This window comes from Podarcis vaucheri (genome assembly GCF_965113315.1).
Source record: "Podarcis vaucheri genome assembly, chromosome: 8".
Taxonomy (NCBI): domain Eukaryota; kingdom Metazoa; phylum Chordata; class Lepidosauria; order Squamata; family Lacertidae; genus Podarcis; species Podarcis vaucheri.
Window position 1 is genome coordinate 51904740 of NC_138766.1, and position 23953 is coordinate 51928692.

Genomic DNA, 23953 nt, shown 5'->3' on the forward strand with positions numbered 1-23953 from the left:
ATATGGCAGAGAACCAAAGAAAATAAATAACTAGGAGGGAGTTGAGGGGAGTTACTCTATATTGAGCTGCTGAGAACAACAAAATATGCAAAACAAAAAATGGATTGGTGGGATTACCATAGCAAGCTGAGTTGTGTTTTGATTCATTGCATTTATATATTATAGTTTATTTTTCCCAATTAAAAAAAAATAAAGTCCTCAGTGTGCTTCAAAAGGTAAAAAAGGTAAGGTAAAGGACTCCTGGATGGTTAAGTCCAGTCAAAGGTGACCATGGGGTGTGGCACTCATCTCGCTTTTCAGGCTGAGGGAGCCGGCGTTTGTCCACAAACAGCTTAGTGGGTCATGTGGCCAGCATGGCTAAACCTCTTCTGGCGCAATGGGACATTATGACAGAAGCCAGAGTGCACAAACATGCCATTTACCTTCCCGCCACAGCAGTACATATTTATCTACTTGCACTGGTACACCTTCAAACTGCAAGGTTAGCAGAAGCTAGAATAGAGCAATGGAACCTTACCCCATTGCATGGATTCGAACTGCCGACCTTCTGATCAGCAAGCCCAAGAGGCTCAGTGGTTTAGACCACAGCACCACCTGTGTGTGTCCCACAGCTATCAGAGAGAGCTTTGACCTTCTAAAAACACTTTTCTTCAGCTTGCTGTGGTTATCCCAGTCACCCACAGATTGTTGTGCACTATGCCATAAGTAAGCATAATACTCTTTCATTCCGTACAGCTAATTGTATCCATATGAGTGACAAATGATACATATCAGACCATTAGTGTTCATAGCAAGTTTGAAATGAGTAGCAGCCATGTGCAAACTGCCTTTCGAGTTAGTGGGAAACCCATGCATGCATGTCAACAATTGTTTTCTTTCTTTTCTAGTACGCAATTACCATTGTAGAAAATACACTCAATCAAGAGGCTCTGAGAATACAAGTTTTTGATTTAGATCAAGAGTATACAGATAATTGGTTTGCAGAATTTTATTTTATCTCAGGAAATGAAAATGGCAACTTTGACATAGTCCTAGACAGAGCAACTAACGAGGGTATCCTGAGGGTTATAAAGGTATGAATTTTCCTATTTTCATTGAAAGTCAAATTCTGATCCTATAACTGTTTATTGAAAGTAGAAAATATCCACTCTTTTTCATATTGTCCAAGAAACACAGAGTGAGAGATAACTGTAGTCTCTCAATAAAATAAGCTCTAGAGCAGGGGGTGAGGAAACTGGGGCCTTCCTGATGTTGCTGGACTACAATTCCCATCATACCTGCCCATCCAACTGATGGGACATGTCCAACAACACATGCAGAGCCACAGGTTCCCCATCTCCAAACTTCAGCTTTGCTTCCCAATTGACTTGCTTTATATAGTGCCTTAATTCATCTCCGTGTTGTGCACACATCAAGTGTGCATGTTTGCAAAGGGGTATCTACACAATCAGCAGTCCTGCATGGGACATGGCTACATTACTTATCTGCAGACTTTCACACTCAGTGTATGGATGTAGAAGGTCAGTGATATGCATGATTCTGGGGGTGATATCAGCGGTGCTCCCCAGATTTTCATGCTGCTCTTTTGCAGGTATGACAAAGAGCCAGGGCTAGAAATGCAGTTTTGCCACATGTGTCAGGTTCTTAATCAACCACACAGGACTGTGGACTGACAGTGGCTTTTCATGTTTCCTGCATTTTTTGTGTCATCTGTCAACATCTGTGCTCTGTCTGAAGCACATCTGGGGAAACTTCCTGATTCATATGTAATCTATGGAATTTATTAAACAGATTTTAAAAAAACAGAATGATCATAAGATCGTTTGACTGCTTTATTTGGATTTGACTTGTATGTGCTGGCTCTCCTTTTCGCTGCATTCAGCTTTTCTGGAAGAGTCTTGTTATGCAAGCAGCAAATGATTTTAATACAAGATACTTTCCAGCGAATGGCTTTCTAACAATAAAAATGCTATGTGTATGATAAATGGATGTGCATAATACCTTGTGTAAAGGACCAGAGAACAGCATGCATTACACCGTTTCTTTCTTTGTTTTAGGAAATTAACTATGAAGAATTTTCAAGCATACCACTGAGTATTGGTGTGCGAAACATAGCTCCTTTCCATTCTTCAGTGGCTTCACAATATCAATATTCAGCGGCTTCTCAGGGTACCCCAATTACAGTACAAATAACCAATGTAATGGAAGGACCAGCATTTTATCCAACTTCAATAAAAGTGTCTGCACCTGAAAGCTTAACAACTAAAACTATACTTACCTATGACGTTGGAACATTCCAAGCTATCGACCAGGATACTGGGAAAATTGCCACTAACGTCCGGTAAAATAGGCTTTGTTTTCAGGATTCTTCTTTGTAGCTCACCCCAAGAATTCAGACTTATCAGAGTGTGTGTGTGTGTGTGTATTTTCAGTATAAGCAGGACTCCATCTTTGCACCCACACATAGACATGCATACACACAGAGAGAGAAAGCAAAAGCTCTTGTTTCCAAAAAGGATGGAGGGTGGGGGTCTGCTCTCGCCACCACTTTTAATTGTTTTCCGAGATATGGAGAGAAGGAAAAGGGGAAACCGGGATATTCTGGGATCAAATCAGAAACCAGGATGGCTTCTGTGATTCTGGGACTGTCCCTGCAAAATTGGGACATTGGAGGGTCTGCATTTAGTATACAATAGGTGACCTTCAAAGTTGATCTTTCTCTGCTCTTTAAACTGCATTTGTCAAAAATGAATTGTGGCTATTATATGGTTGATTTTTAAAGGAATGCATTTACAGTTCTGAATTTCAAATGTCAACGTTTTGAGGATACAGAGACTTCTAAGTGACTGTGGTATAAATAAATCCACTAATGGTACTCATCTATATTCTTGGTGGGGAAAACCTTGAGGCCTCTGGTGCTAATAATGCACATTATTAATCCTAAAATAGCAAATCACAGAGCAATAAAAATAGTGTTATCTTAGTATGAATACCAATGCAAGGCAGATGTTCTATTATGGCCCTTCCCAGACATGAGGAGTTCCTGGTGACGTGGAAATTGGAGACTCATTATTCTTACCTACAGTGATTGTGCCTGCCTGCTATATAGCAGAAGTAGGAACTGCACAATCAGAGGTCTTCTAGGTTGAGTCCAACCCCTGCTCTGAACCCTGCAGGACACAGTTACAGCACCCATTACAGATGGCTGCTGAAGTACCTTCAGCAAAGTCTTGTCACCTCTGCTCATTCTGCATAATATGTGGAACCAAAACTCTAAGATACAACAAAAAGGTTTGCTCTCACATAACAGTATTTTCTCCTATTAAACTGAGCAAATAAAATCAGTCAGTTTGTGCAAATGTAAGCACTGTTACATCTTAAAATGAAGCCCAATTCATTTCTGCTAATCAAAAACAGCTACGTCATGGGACGTGATCCAGCCGCCTGGTTTCGAGTCAACCCAACAACTGGCGTCATCTCTTTCAACAAAGTGATTGATCGGGAATCAATCTATGTAGTCAATGGGGTATACTCTGCAGAGCTGCTAGCTATTACTAGAGGTAAGAAAAGAGCTGGTTTTTTAAATATAATTTTCCTTGCTATTTACAGGAAGTCTGCAACAGCTTGAAGAAATGCAATTCTGCAAACTGAGATAGTTTTTCCAACTATCTCGTAGTCCATTTTGAGCTAGTGAAGAAAGTAGCCTTTGTGGGTTTCAAATAGCTAAATATACAAATATTCCCCCTTCAACAACTGCACCCAAATGTTGGTGTGGGTAGTTTCAAATCCACACATGAAACTGATTCCCCATAAATCACCTCTGAAGACTCCACACTTCTTGAGCTCCTCTTTGTGTAAACTCTCTTCTGTCTCAGCTTCTTCAGCTTCCAACAGTAGAAATTGAAAGCGCAAAATAAATGCATGCTGCTCAGTCATGCAACAGAATGTTTACAATGATACCCATATTTTCAAATGAATGGAGACACAAACTGCCGCTGAGGGACTTTTGAGGCTTTAGAGCAGGCATAGGGAAACTTGGCCCTCCAGATGTTTTGAGACTACAATTCCCATCAACCCTGACCACTGGTCCTGTTAGCTAGAGATGGTGGGAGTTGTAGTCCCAAAACATCTGGAGGGCCAAGTTTGCCTATGCCTGCTTTAAAGAGATACAGGGCTCTACAAGATTTCTCCTACTGGCAGTTCAGTGCTGCTGTTCAGTGGTGTTGATCGTGATATCCAAGGATATCACGTTTAAACTATCCAAATTATAAGAGGCATGTAAACTACCATATGTGAACTAGTACTGATCATATAAGAAGCAGGGGCTGGATCAGACCAAAGACCCATCCATTCCAGCATGTTGTTCTCACAGTGGCTAACTAGATGCCTACTGGAATCCTGGAAGCACTCTCCTCATTTGTGGTTCTCAGCAAATGTTATTCAGAAGTATATTGCCCCTGACCCTGTTTAAAGAATTGAGGCTGGTGACTATTGATATATTTTGTGGAATCAAATTCTGTAATTGTGCTGTGTGAAGGATTACTTCCTTTTGTTACTGAATCTTCCATCATTCAGCTTCATTGGATGAGCTCAGGTCCTAGAATCCTAAGAGGCTCTAGAATGCTAAGAAAGAAAATGTCTCTCTATCCATTGCCTTCAAACCATGCATAATTTTATATACCTCCACCATGTCCTCTGCCCTTAACTTGCCATTTTTTAAAACTAAAAAGACCCAAATGTTGCAACCCTTCCACATTAAAGAGTAGTTCCAGCTCCAGTAGTTGCAACCCTTCCACATCAGAGAGTAGTTCCAGATCATTTTGGGTGCCCTTTTCTTCACCTCTTCCAGCTTCAAAATATGATTTTCAAGAGAAAGTGACCAGTGTACAACACTTCAAGTGCAGTCCCACTGTGCAGCTGTATAGCAGTTTTATTTTCAGTTCCTTTGCTTATAATCCCACACATTGAATTCACCCTTTTCACAATTGCCACACACTACGTTGGCATTTTCATTATCGGTCTCATTCCCGATCAGTCCCTGCCAGTTCAAACCCTTTTAGCACAAATGTCACTTAAGCAATTTTTGCCCTCAGTGTGCAGAACTTTGCCCTTACTTACATTGAATTGCATTTATCATTTTAATGCACATTTGCTCAGCTTAGAGAGCTCCTTTTGAGGCTCCTTGCAATCCATCTTTTTAATTTTATCATCCTAAACAATTTGGTGCCATCAATAAACCTGGCTACCTCATTGCTCAACCCTAACCCTAACTCCAAGTTCAAGTTTTTTAAAATCACTGTTCCCAATCCCTTGGGAGATACAGTTTATTATATCCCTCCATTGTGGGAGCTGCCTGTTTATTCCCACTCTCTTGCTAACCCATTTGTGACACAAAAATGTAGTTTTTTCTGAATCTGGAAATGTTCCTGCTTTCACAGATACACCATTACTGGGACTGCCTACATTTATTTTCACCAGTTTTCAAATGGACAAACTGCAGGGTAATGCAGAATCAATCTGCAATGAGATTTTAGTTTCAAAATGAAACCAGTTTCTCAAGAAGCACTTTTGAGGACCAAAAAGTATCCCATAAAACTAGATTGTGTGTGGACAATGTACTAAGTCTCCACTGATTCTAGATAAAATGCTGTCTGCAGACAGCCTTCCTTCCCCCCCCCCCCCCCGCTTTTTATCCCATTATCAGCCATTGAGTATTTAACAGCTGTTTAACTTCAAACAATAAAATCAACCACTTGTTTACTTTTCTGATTTGTACAAATGTAGTTTTGCCATGCTGTTTGCTTACCAGGAGTATTTTTCTTCTGCAACATAGACTAGTAAGATGCACCTGATTCCACCCACCCACCATCTTCATATAGATGTCTTTTATTACAGACAGTCCTTTCACAACAGCTACTGGTACCATTGTGCTTACTATTGATGATGTCAATGACAACTGCCCTACTGTAACAGACGAAATCAGAAGAGTATGTGTGGACAATCCAACAGCGGTAATCACAGCTCACGATCTAGATGGCCATCCATATGGTCCACCTTTTAAATTTACAATAGTGGCACAGTCTCCAGGAAGTTCGTGGAACATCAGAATAGTGAATGGTGAGTACATTTATATGTAGAGATCACCTTGCCAGTCAATGCTTGCCTGACTTTCTAAGCTGGTTTACCTTCCAACACCTCCCTCCTATCCCTGCACCAACCATTTCTTTGTATGGTAAGTTTGTAAGAATCGGTGTGCTTTCTGGTCACTCTCAACTTGGGCATGTGGGAATCCTACACAACAGTTTGAGCAGGCATCTCCAGATGTTTTGGACTACAATTCCCATCATCCCTGACCACTGGTCCTGTTACCTAGGGATCATGGGAGTTGTAGGCCAAAACATCTGGAGGGTCGCAGGTTGGGGATGCCTGAGTTTGAGCATCTGGGCCACAGGAAGGGAGAAACATCTATTGAGTTTGTAGCAAACAAAGACATTCAGACAAAGGCATGGTGCAACTGTGTAATGTTATGTAATTCAGCTTCAATATAATGCAAATGTCTTGCAGTATCTGTAATCAATTAAAGCATCCCTGAGAGTGAGCCTTCTTCAACCTCATGTCCTCGAGGTTCTGGGACTGCATTTCCCATCATCCCCTACTGTTGGCCACGCTGGCTGAGACTCTGGAAGTTGTAGTCCAAAACATCTAGAGGGCAGGTGTGTGAAGGCTGGGGAAGGCTGCTCAAAGCATTTGCTAGAGGAATGTTCTCCAAGCATGACCATCAAATAACCCTCTCCTGCTCTCTGGCTTCTCTGTGATCAACATGAATGTAGCTGTTGGGTACCTGCCCCCATTCACTTTTATCAGTTGATGGTCAATTCTTACAAGACATTGCTAATTAACTTCATCAGCCCAGGGAATGGGAGGGTAAGCAAAGAGAGAAGTCAGTGGCATAGCTGCACTGTGCTGCAGGAAAGAAACTCAAATGTGCTTTCTGAATGCACCCAGATGGGTTCTGAGATTTGTATCCTACATCGCACAAGATTAGGCTCCCATCAGCACATGCATTTCTGCTTGCTCATCAGGACTTCCCCCTTCTTCTTACCCCCACATGCTCCCTGTGCCCTCCCCAGCTTTGCTCCTGAGGGTTGACAGAACTCCTAGAACAGATTTAGTGAACATCCATGGGAAGGAGAGGGTGAGGAAATCCCATTGTGCAAGAGGAAATCCTAACACCAACAGCACACTCACTCAGCACTATGTTGGAGGTGACCCTGAGAGATTAATGTAGTCTAGGCTACCCTCATAAGGACTGCTAACTTTATTTAGGAACATGAACTTGACCCTGAGCAGAGATTCCAAAGCAGAATTCTTAATCTAAATTATTATTTTTGTTTCTTCCCTCTCCCCGTCCCAAACAGATACCTCAGCAGCACTGTTCTCCCAGGATATAGAATTTGTCATTCATGAGGTCCAAGTTAGAGTGTTCGACAACAGTGGCAGAAGCTGTGATAGGCCACTGGTTATTCCTTTGCAAGCCTGTCATTGTGACCGCAATGGGAACTGTGTCAAGTCTGCCACTCGAAGAATCACTGTTACTATTATTGGTGGTGGTGCTGGTGGAGGTGGTGGTGCTGGTGGTGCTGGTGCTGGTGGAGGAGGAGCAGGAGGAGGAGCAGGAGGAGGAGGAATGGCAGGAGGTGGAACAGGCGTTATTGGTGGAGGTGGCCAGGGAGGAGTCATTGGGGGAGGAACTAGTGGAGGAGGAACCAGCGGAGGAGGAACTGGCTGGGGAGGAAGCACAGGGGGAGGAGCAGGGGGAGGAGCAGCTGGCGGAGGAGGAACTGGTGGAGGAGGAACTGGGGGAGAAGGAACTGGAGGAGGAACCGGTGAGGGAGCAGGCACCTGGGGAGGAACAGGAGGAGGAAGAGATGACGGAACAGGAGGAACTGGTGGTGGCACTGGTGGTGTTATTGATTATGGTGATGGTGGCGCAGGTGGCTATGGTGGTTATGGTGGCTATGGTGGTTATGATGGTTATGGTTGGGGCAGACAAGGAGGCGCAGAAACTACACTTAGTGCTACAGCCATTGGCCTGATGTTCCTCGGAGGACTAATATTTGTGTGTAAGTATTCTACTGAAACTAAATTAACTATTTCTGTTTTGTTTGTTTGTTCTTTGGAATTCTGTGTGTTTTTTAAAAGGGAACTAGACCGCTGATCTTTCTTATTTAGAATTTTGCTATAACATTATTGCATTAATGAAAGCTGCTCTGTGCACCTTCCCATGAAATGAGGATTTTTGACAAGAGGAGAGTTGAAGATTTTGGAGTCCCATTAACTATATGTTTATGTTCACACACTTTAAAATCACAACCTAGCCTTGAAGGAAGTATCAAGTGCTGCACTTAACACAGAAATGTGTGCTACCATAGCTTAATGCACAAGGCTAAGCAGAGGGACGCGGGTGGCACTGTGGGTTAAACCACAGAGCCTAGGGCTTGCCTATCAGAAGGTTGGCGGTTCGAATCCCTGCGTCGGGGTGAGCTCCCGTTGCTTGGACCCTGCTCCTGCCAAGCTAGCAGTTTGAAAGCATGAAGTGCAAGTAGATAAATAAGTACCGCTCCAGTGGGAAGGTAAACAGCGTTTCCGTGTGCTGCTCTGGTTTGCCAGAAGCGGCTTAGTCATGTTGGCCACATAACCCGGAAGCTGTATGCCGGCTCCCTCGGCCAATAAAGCGAGATGAGTGCCACAACCCCAGAGTCGTCCGCAACTGGACCTAATGGTCAGGGGTCCCTTTACCTTTAAGCAGAGTCAATGGCCAAATAGCTGTCTTACTTGTTTCCAAAAAGCCTTAAGATGCCTCATCAACAGATAGTTCTGGGTGCAGCAATGAAAATATAGGAAGTAGCCTTGTGCTGATTCAGACCAGTGCTCCATCTAGCTTGGTATTGTCTCTACACTGACTGACAGTAGCATTTCTGGGGTTTTAGGCAGCAGTTTTCCCCAGCCCTGCCTGGAGATTGATTGGGGATTGGGAATCTTGGGGATTGAACCTGGGACCTTCTGCATGCAAAGTAGAGGCTTGACCACTCAGCTATGGCTCTTCCCAACTGCACCTGCAAAGCAGATCCAGAGATGCACCAGTTGCCATAGGAGTGCTGCTCATGTAGCTGCCAGGGCAGCTGCTGTATCAGCAATGGGAATGGTGTTAAACTGGATCCCAGCACCAGTGGGCTGACTGGTCTGCTTGAATCAGAGTTATATCCTGGCACCTAATGCTGTCTCAGCCATGCCTGTTCGTGTAAAGAAGGATAAATAGAAATAATGTGTTGTTCGTAATGCTCACCATTGAAACATAAAAGTGGTTAAACAAATAGATTAAGAAATATAGATGATAAGAGAAAATAATTTAGAACAGTAAGAAAACACAATTAAAAGGACAGTAAATAGGAAACCATGGAAAGAGTGGAAGGGAAGTAAAAGTAAAGATATATAGTAATTTGGATGAATATAGATAAGTTATTATTACTGTAATTCGTGTTTTATATATATGCTGTTATCTTTCTTATTATTTTGTGCATGACTGTAACATAGTATGTGTTGTCGACAAGAAATAATAGAAAAGTAAATAAGAAAAAAGGAAGAAAGAAACATAAAAGTGGTTAGAAATCAAAGGATTCTTGGTTCTGTCTAATTTAAAATTCCTCTTGGGTCTCAGAACTTTTCATTCCTTGCAAATTAAGTTGCGTATTTATATTTGGAGACAAATATATGCCATAATGCTTAAAAACGGCATCAATTTCTTTTACCTCATCTATTAGTGGTTCCAATTCTGATGTCACAGAGTGACTGTTGTGGCTATTGTGGATCTGGTCCTACTGGTGGCGTTGGGGCTGGATTTGAGCCTGTGCCTGAATGTTCAGAAGGAGCTATTCATTCATGGGGAATTGAAGGAGCACAGCCGGAAGACCGGGTTGGTTCATAACTTTGCAGAAAGCTTTACAGGATCTATCCCATTATCAATATGAAGCCTCTAACACAATGATGGACCTGTCAGACTTCCTAGCACAACCATTATTGTCTGTCCCATCTATTCCATTTCAACATTTGTATTCCACTCTTCAGTGTTTTCACTCCGAGCCGACTCCCAAGTAATATAAAAGCAACCAAAATAAGCATAGCAAAACAACATATTACTTGGTTGACTATTTTCCTCCATATTGATCTGCCCAACTGCTAGGATCAGCTGAGGCAAGTCTCCCAGGCAGAAGCAGCTCACCAGGTGGGGTGGAACTGCTGTGCTAGCTTCCTGACAGGTGGGCCACTGATGTTTACTGGGAGGGAGGAGCAAGGCAGCAGGGAGGTTGGTGCAGTATCACCATCATCATCACCATCATTAAAATTTCTATACCATCCTTCATCTGAAGATCACAGGGTGGTTTACAATATAAAAACACAAAATACATACCATAATAACAAGCAAAAATAATTCTCCCCCCATCCATCCCCAGTTTAAAAGGCCATAGATTTTTTAATTAGCCAAATGTCTCAGAGGAGTGTTTTTATCTAGCACCTAGACATATGTAACCAAAGCCCAGGTGACCTTCCCTGGAGAAAGCATTCCACTAAGAGGGAATGACCACAGAAAAAGCCCGTTCTCATGTTGCAGCCCTCCAGACCTCTCACAGAGGAGGCACACTAAGAAGGGCCTCAGATGGTGATCACAGGGTCCAGCTCACTTCATATAGGGAGAGGCAGTTTTTGAGGTAGCGTGGTCCTGAGCTTTTTAAGGCTTTATAAGTCAAAAGCAGCACTTTGAATTGGGCCCAGAAACTAATTGGCAGCTGGTGCAGTTGAGCCAGGATTGGCATTATATTCTCAAGCCGTCTTGCCCCAGTGAGCAACCTGGCCTCCGAATTCTGCACCAGCTGATGTTTCCAAACTGTCTTCAGAGGCATCCCTATGTATAACATGCTGCAGTAATCTAAGCTGGAGGTTAAGAGAGCATAGACAACTAAAGTTAGGCTATCCTTGTCTAGGCAGGGGTGCAGCTGAAGCAGATGGAAGGTACTCTGTGCCACCAAGGCCACCTGAGCCACAAGTGACAGCGGCAGATCCAGAAGTACTCCAAAGTTGCATACCCACTCCTTCAGAAGAAGTGTAATCCCATCACTTACCTGACCTCCTGGTAGGTGGGTTGCTGCTGCGGAGGGGGAGGGGCCAGGCAGCAGTGTCAGCCTTATGCAAATTGGCTCCCCCTCCACTGCCTTGTCCCACCTTCACTCCCTGTGAACAGCAGCAGCTCTGCGGCCGGGAGGTTAGGTAAATGCTCCCACTCCAACCCAACATCTGCTTCTAATGCCTGTCTAGTTTCCCATTATGCTTGTGGTCCTCTGAATCAAGCCAAAAACCTTGTATTTACATCTCTTTTAAAAAATCAATATTTAAACTAGCTTTTTAAAATTTATTTTTACTCACTTCTTTTAGGATGTTTCAAATATTTGTGGGCAAGTGGCAAATACAGGCATGGGCGACTATGGTGACTCCTCAGGTAAGGCTAAACAGACATTGTAAGTTTGGTAAATAATACTTTTCATATATATTCCTTCCAGTGGATATATGGAAGGATAATACAAAAGGCTTGGAGACACAGGGCAGCTTCAGAAGCATAACCCAGCTCCACAGCCTGTGTTCACCTACTATAGTTTAGATCAGGGTTTCCCAGACTTGGGTCTCCAGCTGTTTTTGTAGCCCGAAAACAGCTGGAGACCCAAGTTTGGGAAACCTTGGTTTAGATCTTGTTAGCACCTCCAACGTTAACTGAAGTCCATACCATTGAAATCCAGAGATCAACAGATGTTCCTTTGTGCATATGGCATTCATCCATACAGATAAGCTGCTCGCCGTGTGGCTTTCACAGAAGAAGAAGTAGAAGAAGAAGAGAGGAGGGGGAGGGGGGAGGAAACACCTATACAGTGGTACCTTGGTTTACGAACTTAATCCGTTCTGGAAGTCCATTCTTAAACCAAAACCATTCTTAAACTGAGGTGCGCTTTCCCTAATGAGGCCTCCCACCGCCAGTGCCCTTCTACCGCTTCCATTCGTAGACCAGGGTAAAGTTCGCTAACCAAAACACCTACTTCCGGTTTGCGGAGTTCATATACCAAAGAGTTCATTAACTGGGCTGTTCGTAAACCGAGGTACCACTGTATATGAGCACTAGTAGCAGTTGGCCTATTAGGATGCACTGCTCCAACAACTTCAATGTGCCCTCAACCAGCCCCACTCTGCCGGCTTTCTTGATGGTGGCACTGGCTGTCAGCTTCCTCCTCTTCAGTCTCAAGACTGCCCTTGTAGAACTCAGAAACAAAGAGGATGGGTGCAAAATTAGAATTAGCTGGCTCAGTCTGTCATTACCTCTAGCACTACCTACCGTATTTTTCCATGTATAAGACTAGGTTTTTTTTCCTTAAAAATAATGTCAAAAATTAGGGGGCATCTTATACACGGATACATCTTTCCTCTTAAATCTGAGTCCCCCAAAATAGGGGGCATCTTATACATGGGGGTGTCTTATAGATGGAAAAATACGGTACCTTTTGCCTAACCAGACCCAAGGGACACCAGACACTACTGCTTGCCCATATTAATGGGGTTTAAAGTGGCTTGAATTCATCTCCGCATTGGCTACTAGGCCAGGATGTTTGGGGGCTACATAAATTACCACTGTTCCTCCGAAAGCATCATGCAAAACTAATATGGGGTTGTTGTTGTTTCTAATTTTCAGATATCTATGCAACTAAGTATAAAGGTGGAGTGAGTACAGGAGTTGAAGAGACAATCGGACTCGGAGCAGTTAAAGGCTATGGAACGAATGTTGATTACGGAACTACTACAGGCTATGGAACAACAGGAAGAAAAGAAGCATATGGAGGGACCATAAAAGAATACAGAGAGAGTGGTGTGAATATGGCTTTCTTGGACAGCTATTTTTCGGAGGTAACCCACGTTCATCTCTTTCAACGCAGGCAGTTTACTAAATGTGCCAGTTTGGGACAAGTCCTTACCATGGTTGTATGCAACTGTCCTTGCCAGTATATGTAGGGCAAATTTCAGTCCCAGGTAAACAGGACTATATTCAGGGTCAGAGAAGTCCAAACTGCTTTTATCCAAGTTGCTGAATGCAGTTGCTTTAGCAAATTGGAGGGGTGGTAGGGAAAGGTGGTGACTTTAGGATGCTTTGCACCAAGTGTATTTCTGTGTGCAGAGAAGTTATACTTGCTGGTTGTATCTGACCACATCTGCCCCTGCCACATCATTTCCTAGGCACATCAATTTCTCCTTCTGCCCTCAACATAAACTCTGCATGCCTGACCTTTGGCTAACAGCAGAAGGAATTTATCTGAACAAATCTAATCACTCCAATTGCACATTTTTTAACCACTGATATTCTGTCTGGTGCTCAATAGCAGTGCATTGCATCTCTTACTAATAGATTTGTTTTCTTCTTCATGTTGATCACAAGAAAGCAAGGACTTCAATTCTGTCTTCCCCTTTCTTCATTTTTAGAAAGCGTTTGCCTATGCTGACGAAGACGAAGGCAGACCTGCAAATGACTGTCTCCTGATATATGATCATGAGGGGATAGGCTCTCCTGTTGGTTCCATTGGCTGTTGCAGTTTTATTGGCGATGATCTGGATGACACCTATCTAGATACACTGGGACCTAAGTTTAAGACCTTGGCAGAAATCTGCCTGGGTGTGCAAATTGAGCCATTCCCAGATACTGACTCAAATTGGCCATCTTTGCCCAATCCTGATCTCGATATAAGCCTGCCACCGCCTGGAACTACCATCGTTGTTAATACATCTTCAACTATGACTCCACCTCCTCCTGTTGGCAGCACGACGGTTGTTACTGAAAATACCTACACAACTACTTCTGCTGTACAGCCTCCAAGGCCTGATCCTATGCTCCAAGGCAATGTAGTGGTGACTGAGACGTATACAACGGGGCCAACAATGAAACCTCCTACAATGAATGTCGATCCTCTGTGTGGATCAAATGTTGTGGTAACAGAAAGGGTGCTTGCTCCTGGCGCGGTCACTGATTTGCATGGCATGATAGATATTCCAGAGCTACCAGATGGGTCCAATGTGGTGGTCACAGAAAGGGTGATTGCTCCAAATGCAAGGATGCCCCCTTCCATGAGTATTCCTGACCTGTCTGAGGGGTCAAATGTAGTGGTGACGGAAAGAGTGATTCGACCTGTTGGAGGCATGCAGGGCAATTTGAGCATTCCTTCTGAGTTATCAGGTGGACGCAATGTGGTTGTTACTGAAAGAGTAGTGTCAGGGGCAGGAATGAGTGGAGGCATTGGTGGCATGAGTAGCATCCCTTCTGAGTTATCAGGTGGACGCAATGTGGTTGTTACTGAAAGAGTAGTGTCAGGGGCAGGAATGAGTGGCGGCGTTGGCAGCATGAGTGGCATCACAGGTCAAATGCTGAGTCCCGATAATCTCTTTAGCCAAACAATAGGATCCGCTTCTCCTGGTACGAGTCGAAAGCGAGTGACAAAATACAGCACTATTCAGTATTCAAATCAATAAAGCCTCTTGCAATTACATATTGCTGCAAAACTCCTTTTTAAGAGAGAGATTTGCCACTGAACAATGTTACTATTTATACATAGCAAATCACATGGGGGGGGGGGAAGAGACTTGCCTGAAAACTTCTTAAAGCTATGCAGACCAAAAAGGAAATGCAGAATCACTGCCAATATAGGACCACTCTACCACCCTGCCCGCCCCCCATCCACAAATGGCAGTGAATATAATGCAGGAGCCAATGGCACAGACTTTTAATACATCATTGGTGTTGGAGAGCATTGTGGGTCCATCATGGTGCCTTCTTAATGTCATTTGCTAAAAACACCCTGTGTTTGCTTGCCAGATTATTCAATTGTTTTTACCAGCCTGGAAAGAAAATGGAATTGTGCTCAAGGTGACTTTTAGGAACAGCTCCCTTAGGAACACTGGCTGGACTGTTTCACTCAGTTTTGGAACTGCTTGGTGTATTTCATAGTGCTTGCATAGAATCTCTTCCAAGTAGTAACTTCAGATGTAATGCACAGTTCAATTCTCTAGCTGGCAAACATGAAGGCGCTAGGTAATAAAGTGAGGGAAAGAGGAAAGAAACAAAATACATCAACTTTTGTATGACAGACTGAAATCCTGTGTGATATCACAGTCAGAATGGCAGGCTCTTATGAGCTCTTTTAAGGACAACACACAGCCCTGGCAGCAGAGGATTCCAGGTTGTATCTGGTTTAAGCAAAATTATTACAGGTCATTGCAATATTGATGAATGATGCATGTTTAAGACCCCATTGAATGCCATCAGTTCTCAGAACATATCAGGCACTCTTTATGACTTTGTATATGATGAATACAAACTCTTCCTGGCCAGCTACAGGAACCACTCTGGTCATGAAACAATTACCTTTCTGACAGTATACATTACCATCCCTCTACTTAGTTTCCTATAGAGCTTAAACTGCATGGCATACTGGCAGGAGGAACAACATACTTGGGAAAAAATGATAACAAGCCAAGAGCACAGGTACGGCTAAGCGAGCCTGTTGTATCATATTTCGAAAGCAAATTTGATTATTGAATGGTTTCTCTCTGAAGAAACTTGCTCTGATAAATCTGTATTTCCACAAAAGCTTAACATCTCCGGTTAAATATTTGCTATTACCTTTTTCCAAGCTGCTGCAAAACCCTAAAACTGAAATCCTATGCCTGCCATGGAGTAAGTCCCCACACTGAACCATGGATTACTTGTGGAACAAGCATAAGATTGCACTGCTACCCAAATCTTTTCTATGTTGTTTATTGCTTTCATGGAAGCTTAAATGCACACAAAGCTGAGTCAATAAAATACTGAAAATATAGACTATATTGGCCAGGATCCAAAGAGCTTCTTCAGGAATACCAAAGGGAACCTGCTTGCATGCACCCAGAAGAATATTGGGCTTTTCTTTCTTTCGTCATCATATCCCTATGCTTTATCACAAACTAACACTTTATATATGATCATGAAGGTAAAGGCACATCTGTTGGTTCGACTGACAGTTACATGTTTATTGGAGATATGGCATAGGGTGCTTCACTGGGCATGCAAAGGCCCTAGAAAAGTTCTTTGGGTTCTGGCTCACATGCTTAGTTATTTACCATATGTAAGTCGAAAGTAACTGCAGCATCGACAACATGCTCTGTAATGTAAATATATTTGTTCTTTTCAATGATTGTTCCCCCCCTTCAGATTATAATACTCTGTTCTCTTTACCTTGGAAGTGCCTTGATTATATTTGGTAGACATCTAAAGAAATTTAAGGACCTTGGTTTTTATGGCTGCTTAAAGGTGCTCCCAGTGTTTCGTTTCCTTCTGTTTTATAAATGTGTGTAGTGGAACAGCCAGAAAATGAAAAGTTTCCAATTAGCAATAATGATGCCTTGGATTAACCTCATTAACTACCATACCACCACTGTCATGTCAATACAGGATCCATTTCTAATGAAGCTCCTGCAACATTACAGTATTTGGTCCTTATATTTGACTTTCCTTGTGTTACAAAGCCATTCCACTTCAACCATTTACTGGCTACTTCTCAACACAGGTTTTTAAAACATCAGAAACAGAACTTAGTTTCTCTTTGTATTTTTTTGGATCTATTCAGTTTCAGTAGCTTTCAGCACTTACAAGGGCAAATGTTCACTATAAATTTTAGACCAGTTTAACTATTATGGTTTCACCCAAAGAATCCTGGGAATTATAGCTGAGTAGGTGGCCTGAGAATTCACTATTAGAGCTCTATGGCACAAAACTACTGATTCAATAATTCCTTGTAGGAGCAAATATATGGTCATTGTGAGTGCAGTTATGCCCACAGTCAGAGACAGTCACCATTTTGGCATATTTCAATTGTACAAGATAGTTCCATTCTGTCCGAATAATTATGTTGTATTTAAAATATTTAGTTGGGTATTAATTTTGATTTGGTTATGGTTACTTATAAATGTAAATAACCATTGCTGCTGAGCAGTCTTCATTCAACCCACAATTGTACACATGAGGAAGCCCCGAAGAAGCTAAACTTCAAGGCAACTCTTTCTCTTTTGTGTGTTAACAACAAGGACTGCCAGTAACAAATAAGCTTCTCTAAAGTAAGAAACATGCACTCATTTGATAATAGACATCAGAACATAGGTGTTTTTATTTTTAAAAACGTACTTCCTTACACAATATATTTTAAGCTGGTCTAAAATATTAGTACCCTAGAATTGCATGGCTGTAATTAGCACAGTCACTTTTCACTCTTCTCTTCATGTTTATTGAAACTACTGTCTGGGAATAAAAATAATCCTAATACAAAACCTTTTTTTAATGAAAGAAGGGTTTGTTGGTTTGTTTTTGTCTGTCTATAGTACGATGCACTGATACGCCTTAGAAATGAACTGTTTAATACTTAGCAAACATAGGCTTTAACACTTACTTTTTCACTTATCAACTAGCAATAACATTGCCCTTCTAGTACCTAAAGCACTTGTTAGTAATAACCCCTATTGCTGTTTTCTGCTGTGATCGGGTTTTGTTTTGGTTTTTTTTAAAGAATTGCTTTGTTTGTGAGTAAACTACTGAAGCTCTGTGGTTACAATAAACTGGCAAACAAGCTTATATTTGAAGATGTAAAATAATATTCTGTTTAATAAAAACTTCTGGCCAAACTTGTTTGATTTCTTTACTGATGGAAGTGATTTGTAGTCTAAAGAGATACTTGTGCTGCAACCCTAATGTTTTTTAAACATTGTTTTAAGCAATTTTTTTTAAAACATTGGACCTTGGGCCACTTGCAGGTGGGCCACGGTACCATATTCTCACTTGCCTGCCCTGCCCCATATATGTATGTCATACATCTTCGGTCAGGCCAATGCCAGCACCAGTAGCTCCTTAAAGGTAAAGGGACCCCTGACCATTAGGTCCAGTTGTGATCGACTCTGGAGTTGCAGCGCTCATCTCGCTTTACTGGCCGAGGAAGCCGGCATTTGTCTGCAGACAGCTTCTGGGTCATGTGGCCAGCATGACTAAGCTGCTTCTGGCAAACCAGAGTAGCGCACGGAAACGCCTTTTACCTTCCCGCCGGAGCGGTACCTATTTATCTACTTGCACTTTGACGTGCTTTCGAACTGCTAGGTGTGCAGGAGCTGGGACCGAGCAACAGGAGCTCACCCCGTTGCGGGGATTCGAGCCACCGACCTTCTGATCGGCAAGTCCTAGGCTCTGTGGTGTAACCCACAGCGCCACCCACGCTCCTTGGGTGAAGAGTAAAAATGGCTGGAAGACAAAGAATGGGGTGGGAAAGGTATTCATACTCTAAGGGGAAAGGCTGTTGAAGGAAATTACAAAGTGAGATGAGACATAAAGTGGTACCTTGGTTCTTATACTTAATCCATTCCAGAAGTCTGTTCCAAAACCAAAGCATTCCAAAACCAAGGTGCGCTTTCCCATAGAAAGTAAGGCAAAATGAATTAATCCATCCCAGACAATTAAAAGCAACCCCCAAAACAGCAATTCAACATGAATTTTACTATCTAATGAGACCATTGTTTCATAAAATGAAAGCAATAAACCATGCAATCTACCTGTACTACCCAGTATCAGAAACTGGCAGTGATCTACCCGTTGCCATTGGAGGGACGAGATGGGAGGAGGGAATTTAAGTGGAGGGTTGGAAACACTCAAACTGGAGGAACGAGGAGCGTGTGGGGAAGGAGGTGGCTAACAGGATCCGAGCGGGAGGGGGGAGTTTAAGTGGGGCGGGGGGGAGAGGCAAAAGTTCTCTCCCCGCGCCCAAACCAACCCCCCTCCTCCCTCCTGCATGTTTTCCGGCATCATAATCTGCCCAGTCCCGGGCACGGCGGCACCAGGACGCGACAGCAGCACCGGAACGTGGAGGGGAGGAGGCGGCTGCGCTCCTAGCCGCCAGACGCTGAGCCGGGTGGGCTGGAGCCTGCTCGCAGGGCGAGCGCCCTATCCCCTGCTCGGGAATGCGGCGCCCACACTGCCTTGCCTGGACCTCGCTTGGGGTCGGGCTTGGGACAGGGGGGAAGGAGGGAAGGCGAGGGGGCGGGAAGGTCAACTTGCCCAGCATAGTTTCCCCACCACACGCTTCCCCCCCCCCCAAAAAAACCCACCACCTCTGCGCCCTGGGGGAAAGTCGCTAACTTCCAAGTCTCTCTACTCTGGAATCACTTACATTCCGAGGAGCTACTTTGCAGTGGCGTAGCGTGGGTTGTCAGCACCCGGGGCAAGGCAAGTAATTTGCGCCCCCTAACCCGTGGATTTGCGCCCCCTAACCCTAACCCCAGATGTTGCGCCCGGTGCGGCCGGCCCCCCCTGCACCCCCCACGCTACGCCACTGCTACTTTGTACCTAGGAAAGAGGCGCTTGCCAGCAGAGGAAAGGGAAGGAAGCTGCAGCAGTCACTGCTGGGGCCAAGCCGCTCGCTCAAAACAGAAGTGTGCACTCAAATCGGATCACGTTCGGTTTCCGAAAAATGTTCGAAAACCGGAACACTTATTTCTGGGTTTGAAGTATTCGGGTTCCAAGTAGTTCGAGAACTAAGCTGTTCGAAAACCGAGCTACCACTGTACTGCACACACACCTTACAGACAACATGCTAAGCCCAGCCTTGAGTGCAAGGGAGGGGTGTCAAAAAAGGGAGGGGGAGGGAGAGTCGTAGTCCCAGTAGCAGTGCCACTCCTCCCGGCAAATGACCCAAGTGAGGTGTGATAGAATAACATTTTACAGACAACGATTTGGATTAAAAATGGTCACAACTTTATTGATTACAGGTGTAGGTAGAATTTTTGGTTCAGGCATTGGTTATGTATCCGTTTCAGTTACTTGCCAGAGGGCTGAAACCTTTTCAGGGACGTGCCAAGGAATGTGGCCTCCCCAAGACACTGATCTAGTGAACTGGCCGACCTAAGGCTGCCACTGGAAGCTCTATGGTCTATCTGCAGCAAGCTTGGTTTCTGGACCCCAAGACCCCTTTAAATGGAGCATCAGGGTGTATGTACATATATCCCTACGAGGACCATGTGCAGGTGAGGCATTGTGGGGGCTTGGGACCAGCAGGCAAACACTGATGCGGACACATATCCACACAAGCACACTGTGTTGAAAGGTAGCACACACAGAGCATATCTGCGCAGGGCTAAACTGAGGTATGGACTGAGGGCAATTTTGCTTGGGCAACTTCCAGGAAGGAAAGGCAATGAGTTCAATGAAGAATTAAAAGGGATTAAGAAAGGTGGGAGCAGGGCTAACATGATGCAATGGAGTTGCATATGCCATGAATTTCAATTGGCCTGAGGATCTCGATATATATGCTAATCCTAATGAGTATGATCTCTTTTGCAAGTCAGTGATGTCAGTGGTAGTAGAACAATAGGACACATGTATAGATCACGTCACAGGGTGGATGGGGATATGCATACATCCATACACCCAAAAGCGCAACACACAACATGTTCCTAACACAGCATGTCAGCAATACAGTGGTACCTTGGGATAAGTACTTAATTCGTTCCGAAGGTTCGTTCTTAACCTGAAACTGTTCTTCACCTGAAGCACCACTTTAGCTAATGGGGCCTGCTGCAGCCGCTGCGCGGCCGCAGCACGATTTCTGTTCTCATCCTGAAGCAAAGTTCTTAACCCGAGGTACTATTTTTGGGTTAGCGGAGTCTGTAACCTGAAGCATATGTAACCTGAAGCATATGTAACCCGAGGTACCACTGTAGTAGATAGTGTTTGATTGGTAAACAGGCAGCTTAAGCAGCATGTACCAATTCCTGTGGAAATTGAGTGAAAGCAAAATATGTTTTAGCAGTCAACGAAACTGGAAAAGGTCCACACATGGTGGACATGTAGAAAGATGAAAGAATATTGGAAAATTGTTTATAATGAGTTGAAAAAATGTTTAAATTTACCTTCCCTAAAAAACTAGAGTCCTTTTTGTTGGGAATAACCCCGACAGAAATTTCCAGGTGCCAGAAAAGTTTATTTATGTATGCAACAACAGCGGCCTGTGTTTTGTTAGCCCCAAAATGGAAAGTGAGCGAGGTTCCTTGGAAAGAGGATTAGCAACTTAAGATGTTAGAATATGCAGATCTTACAGGTTTAACACACAGAATAAGAGAGCAAGAAGAATGTATATTTAAAGAAGAGTGGAAAATATTTATTGAATATATGGAAAATAATTGTACACAGCTGAAAACACTCGCAGCATTAAGATAAATTCAACAGAGTAAATAATATTTGATTGATATAAAAGTGGAAAATTGATATGAATGGTTAGAGTAAAATATGCAGGAAAGTATGATATGTAATATGAACCATGGAAGGAGAAGAAGGGAAGTCACTGGATATTTTAAAGTTTGCAAAATGTTTAATTTGAAATGTAAAAAAGGAAAACTCAATAATATATATATATATATATATATATATATATATATATATATATATGCTTTCGTAGATTTTCACGGGTATAGGAATGCAGGTTTTGGTGTCTTCGGGTGTCTTCCCGTGTAAGAGTCGGGGTGTCTGTGCGACGTTTCGACGAGGTCTCACTCGTCATCTTCAGGCTGGTGCTTTCGGCTTCTTGTTCCAGTAACAAGAAGCCGAAAGCACCAGCCTGAAGATGACGAGTGAGACCTCGTCGAAACGTCGCACAGACACCCCGACTCTTACACGGGAAGACACCCGAAGACACCAAAACCTGCATTCCTGTACCCGTGAAAATCTACGAAAGCATATATATATATATATATATATATATATAGGTTTTGGTGTCTTCGGGTGTCTTCCCGTGTAAGAGTCGGGGTGTCTGGGCGACGTTTCGACGAGGTCTCACTCGTCATCTTCAGGCTGGTGCTTTCGGCTTCTTGTTACTGGAACAGAGCCATATATATATATATATATATGGTCCACACAAAACTTTTTTGAAAGGGAAGTTGTTACAGACACTGTTCTGCAGCCTACCTTATTTTATATATATTTTTCCATGTTTGAGAAATACCAGGGTTGGAGAAGGTGTTTTATCATATCTTTTCTTTGAAGTACAAAATCTATTCTCTGGGTCTTTAGATGTTAAAAAAAAACCTGACTGGCTGTAGTCAATATTGACATCTTAATAGCAATATTCATCAAACTTTGGATCTCCACTTTAACATACCACATCCAGACAATTATGGAGTAACAGATTTCAGGTTTTTGTAGACTTTGTTTACATAGGCATTTATGTGCTGCTTTTCAACCTTTAACCCCTACCCACCATAAATAGTAAAGCAATATAAAGGTAAAGGTAAAGGGACCCCTGACCATTAGGTCCAGTCGTGGCCGACTCTGGGGTTGCAGAACTCATCTCGCTTTATTGGCCAGGGAGCCAGCGTACAGCTTCCAGATCATGTGGCCAGCATGGCTAAGCCGCTTCTGGCGAACCAGAGCAGTACACGGAAACGCCGTTTACCTTCCCGCCGGAGCAGTACCTATTTATCTACTTGCACTTTGACATGCTTTCAAACTGCTAGGGTGCCAGGAGCAGGGACCGAGCAATGGGAGCTCACCCCATCGCAGGGATTCGAACCGCCAACCTTCTGATCAGCAAGTCCTAGGCTCTGTGGTTTAACCCACAGCACGTCAGCCGGAACTCAGTTCCAGCATCTCTCAGGTGGGTGCCATTGCCATTATAAGAGAACAAGGGAGGCGTTCATGGTGAGTTGTGGCACTTTTTTCTAGAAAAATAGCAGTGAATATAATAAACCCAAGGAAGCTAGAAACAGGATAAAATAATCATAGAATAATAAATGAGAGAGCTAGAAGCTTAAATTGGGAATACACAATTCAAGGCACATTCTTTCCCCTCAGTTCTGGGTCCTGCAGTTCATCACTCACAGAGTTACAATTCCAGCAACCCTTAACAAACTACAGGGCCCACAATTCTTTGAGGGAAATGATGTGCTCTGAATATACTTTAAAGGGATGGTGCGTATGTAGCCCTAGATTAGAACTTTAAACTCGATTTTTTCCCCCTTTCAGAGTCATCAGAATCAGATACTAGGTGAGTCAGTCTAAGATATGCCCTGGTCTTTTTCCCAAGCTCCCTGAGAAGGAGTTAATCATATCTACGTGATGGCAAATGCCATTTCTTTGGCTTACTCAGCTAGAGACGGGTGTGGCATCTGTGAATGACGATCTGCAAAAGTTTCACTGAGAATATAAGGATTGTTGTAAGCATTCAGTCACAACACAGCAATCTGCATTCATAAAAGAAAATGACTTCACCATTATGTTTGCAGTTGAGGTGGAAAGCAGGAATTGTTCTCCATGCAAAAAAGGCACCTCCATATTAAATTTTAACCTGGGCTTGCTGGGACTGGCAAAGTAAGCCAATACAAATGGATCTTTTGGGAAAGCGAGTGAAAATATGTGGGTTTGATTTTTGTGCTAGTTTGTTCATGCTAAGTTGGAGGGTATGAGATTCAAGAGGATAGAAAAGGTGGGTGCTACAGTTAAGAGAAATAAGCAGGGCCCATTTCATGAATCCATCTGAACTTGAGTTTTCAGGCCAGTCTATCAGTGGTGCTCTCAGGGTAAGACTTTGGGCAGTGGGACAAGCAGAACCTAGATTTAATAGCCTTACAGGGAGCCCCCGATTCTGGGTAGTGTAGTTTTCCCCTCAGAGTTATAATTCCCAGCAACCCTTAACAAGCTACAGTGCCCAGAATGATGGAAAGAATGATATATAGAGTATACTAGATAGTATATATACTATAGTATATAGTATACACTATACTATATACTATATAGTGTATACAAAGCCTTCAT

The 23953-nt window shown here is 43.2% G+C and overlaps 1 protein-coding gene across 1 annotated transcript in view; it reads left to right on the top strand.

Annotated features, from left to right (window-relative positions):
- The window catches only part of LOC309539804 (uncharacterized protein), a 75040-nt gene that overhangs the window by 18266 nt on the left and 32821 nt on the right, over window positions 1–23953 (top strand). The window contains exons 8-16 of the mRNA XM_082236140.1: window positions 888–1073; window positions 2058–2341; window positions 3418–3560; window positions 5896–6117; window positions 7419–8123; window positions 9822–9973; window positions 11488–11551; window positions 12788–12999; window positions 13570–14607. Of these exons, the coding sequence (XP_082092266.1) occupies window positions 888–1073; window positions 2058–2341; window positions 3418–3560; window positions 5896–6117; window positions 7419–8123; window positions 9822–9973; window positions 11488–11551; window positions 12788–12999; window positions 13570–14607 (3006 nt within the window). The remainder of the gene's footprint in view (window positions 1–887; window positions 1074–2057; window positions 2342–3417; window positions 3561–5895; window positions 6118–7418; window positions 8124–9821; window positions 9974–11487; window positions 11552–12787; window positions 13000–13569; window positions 14608–23953) is intronic.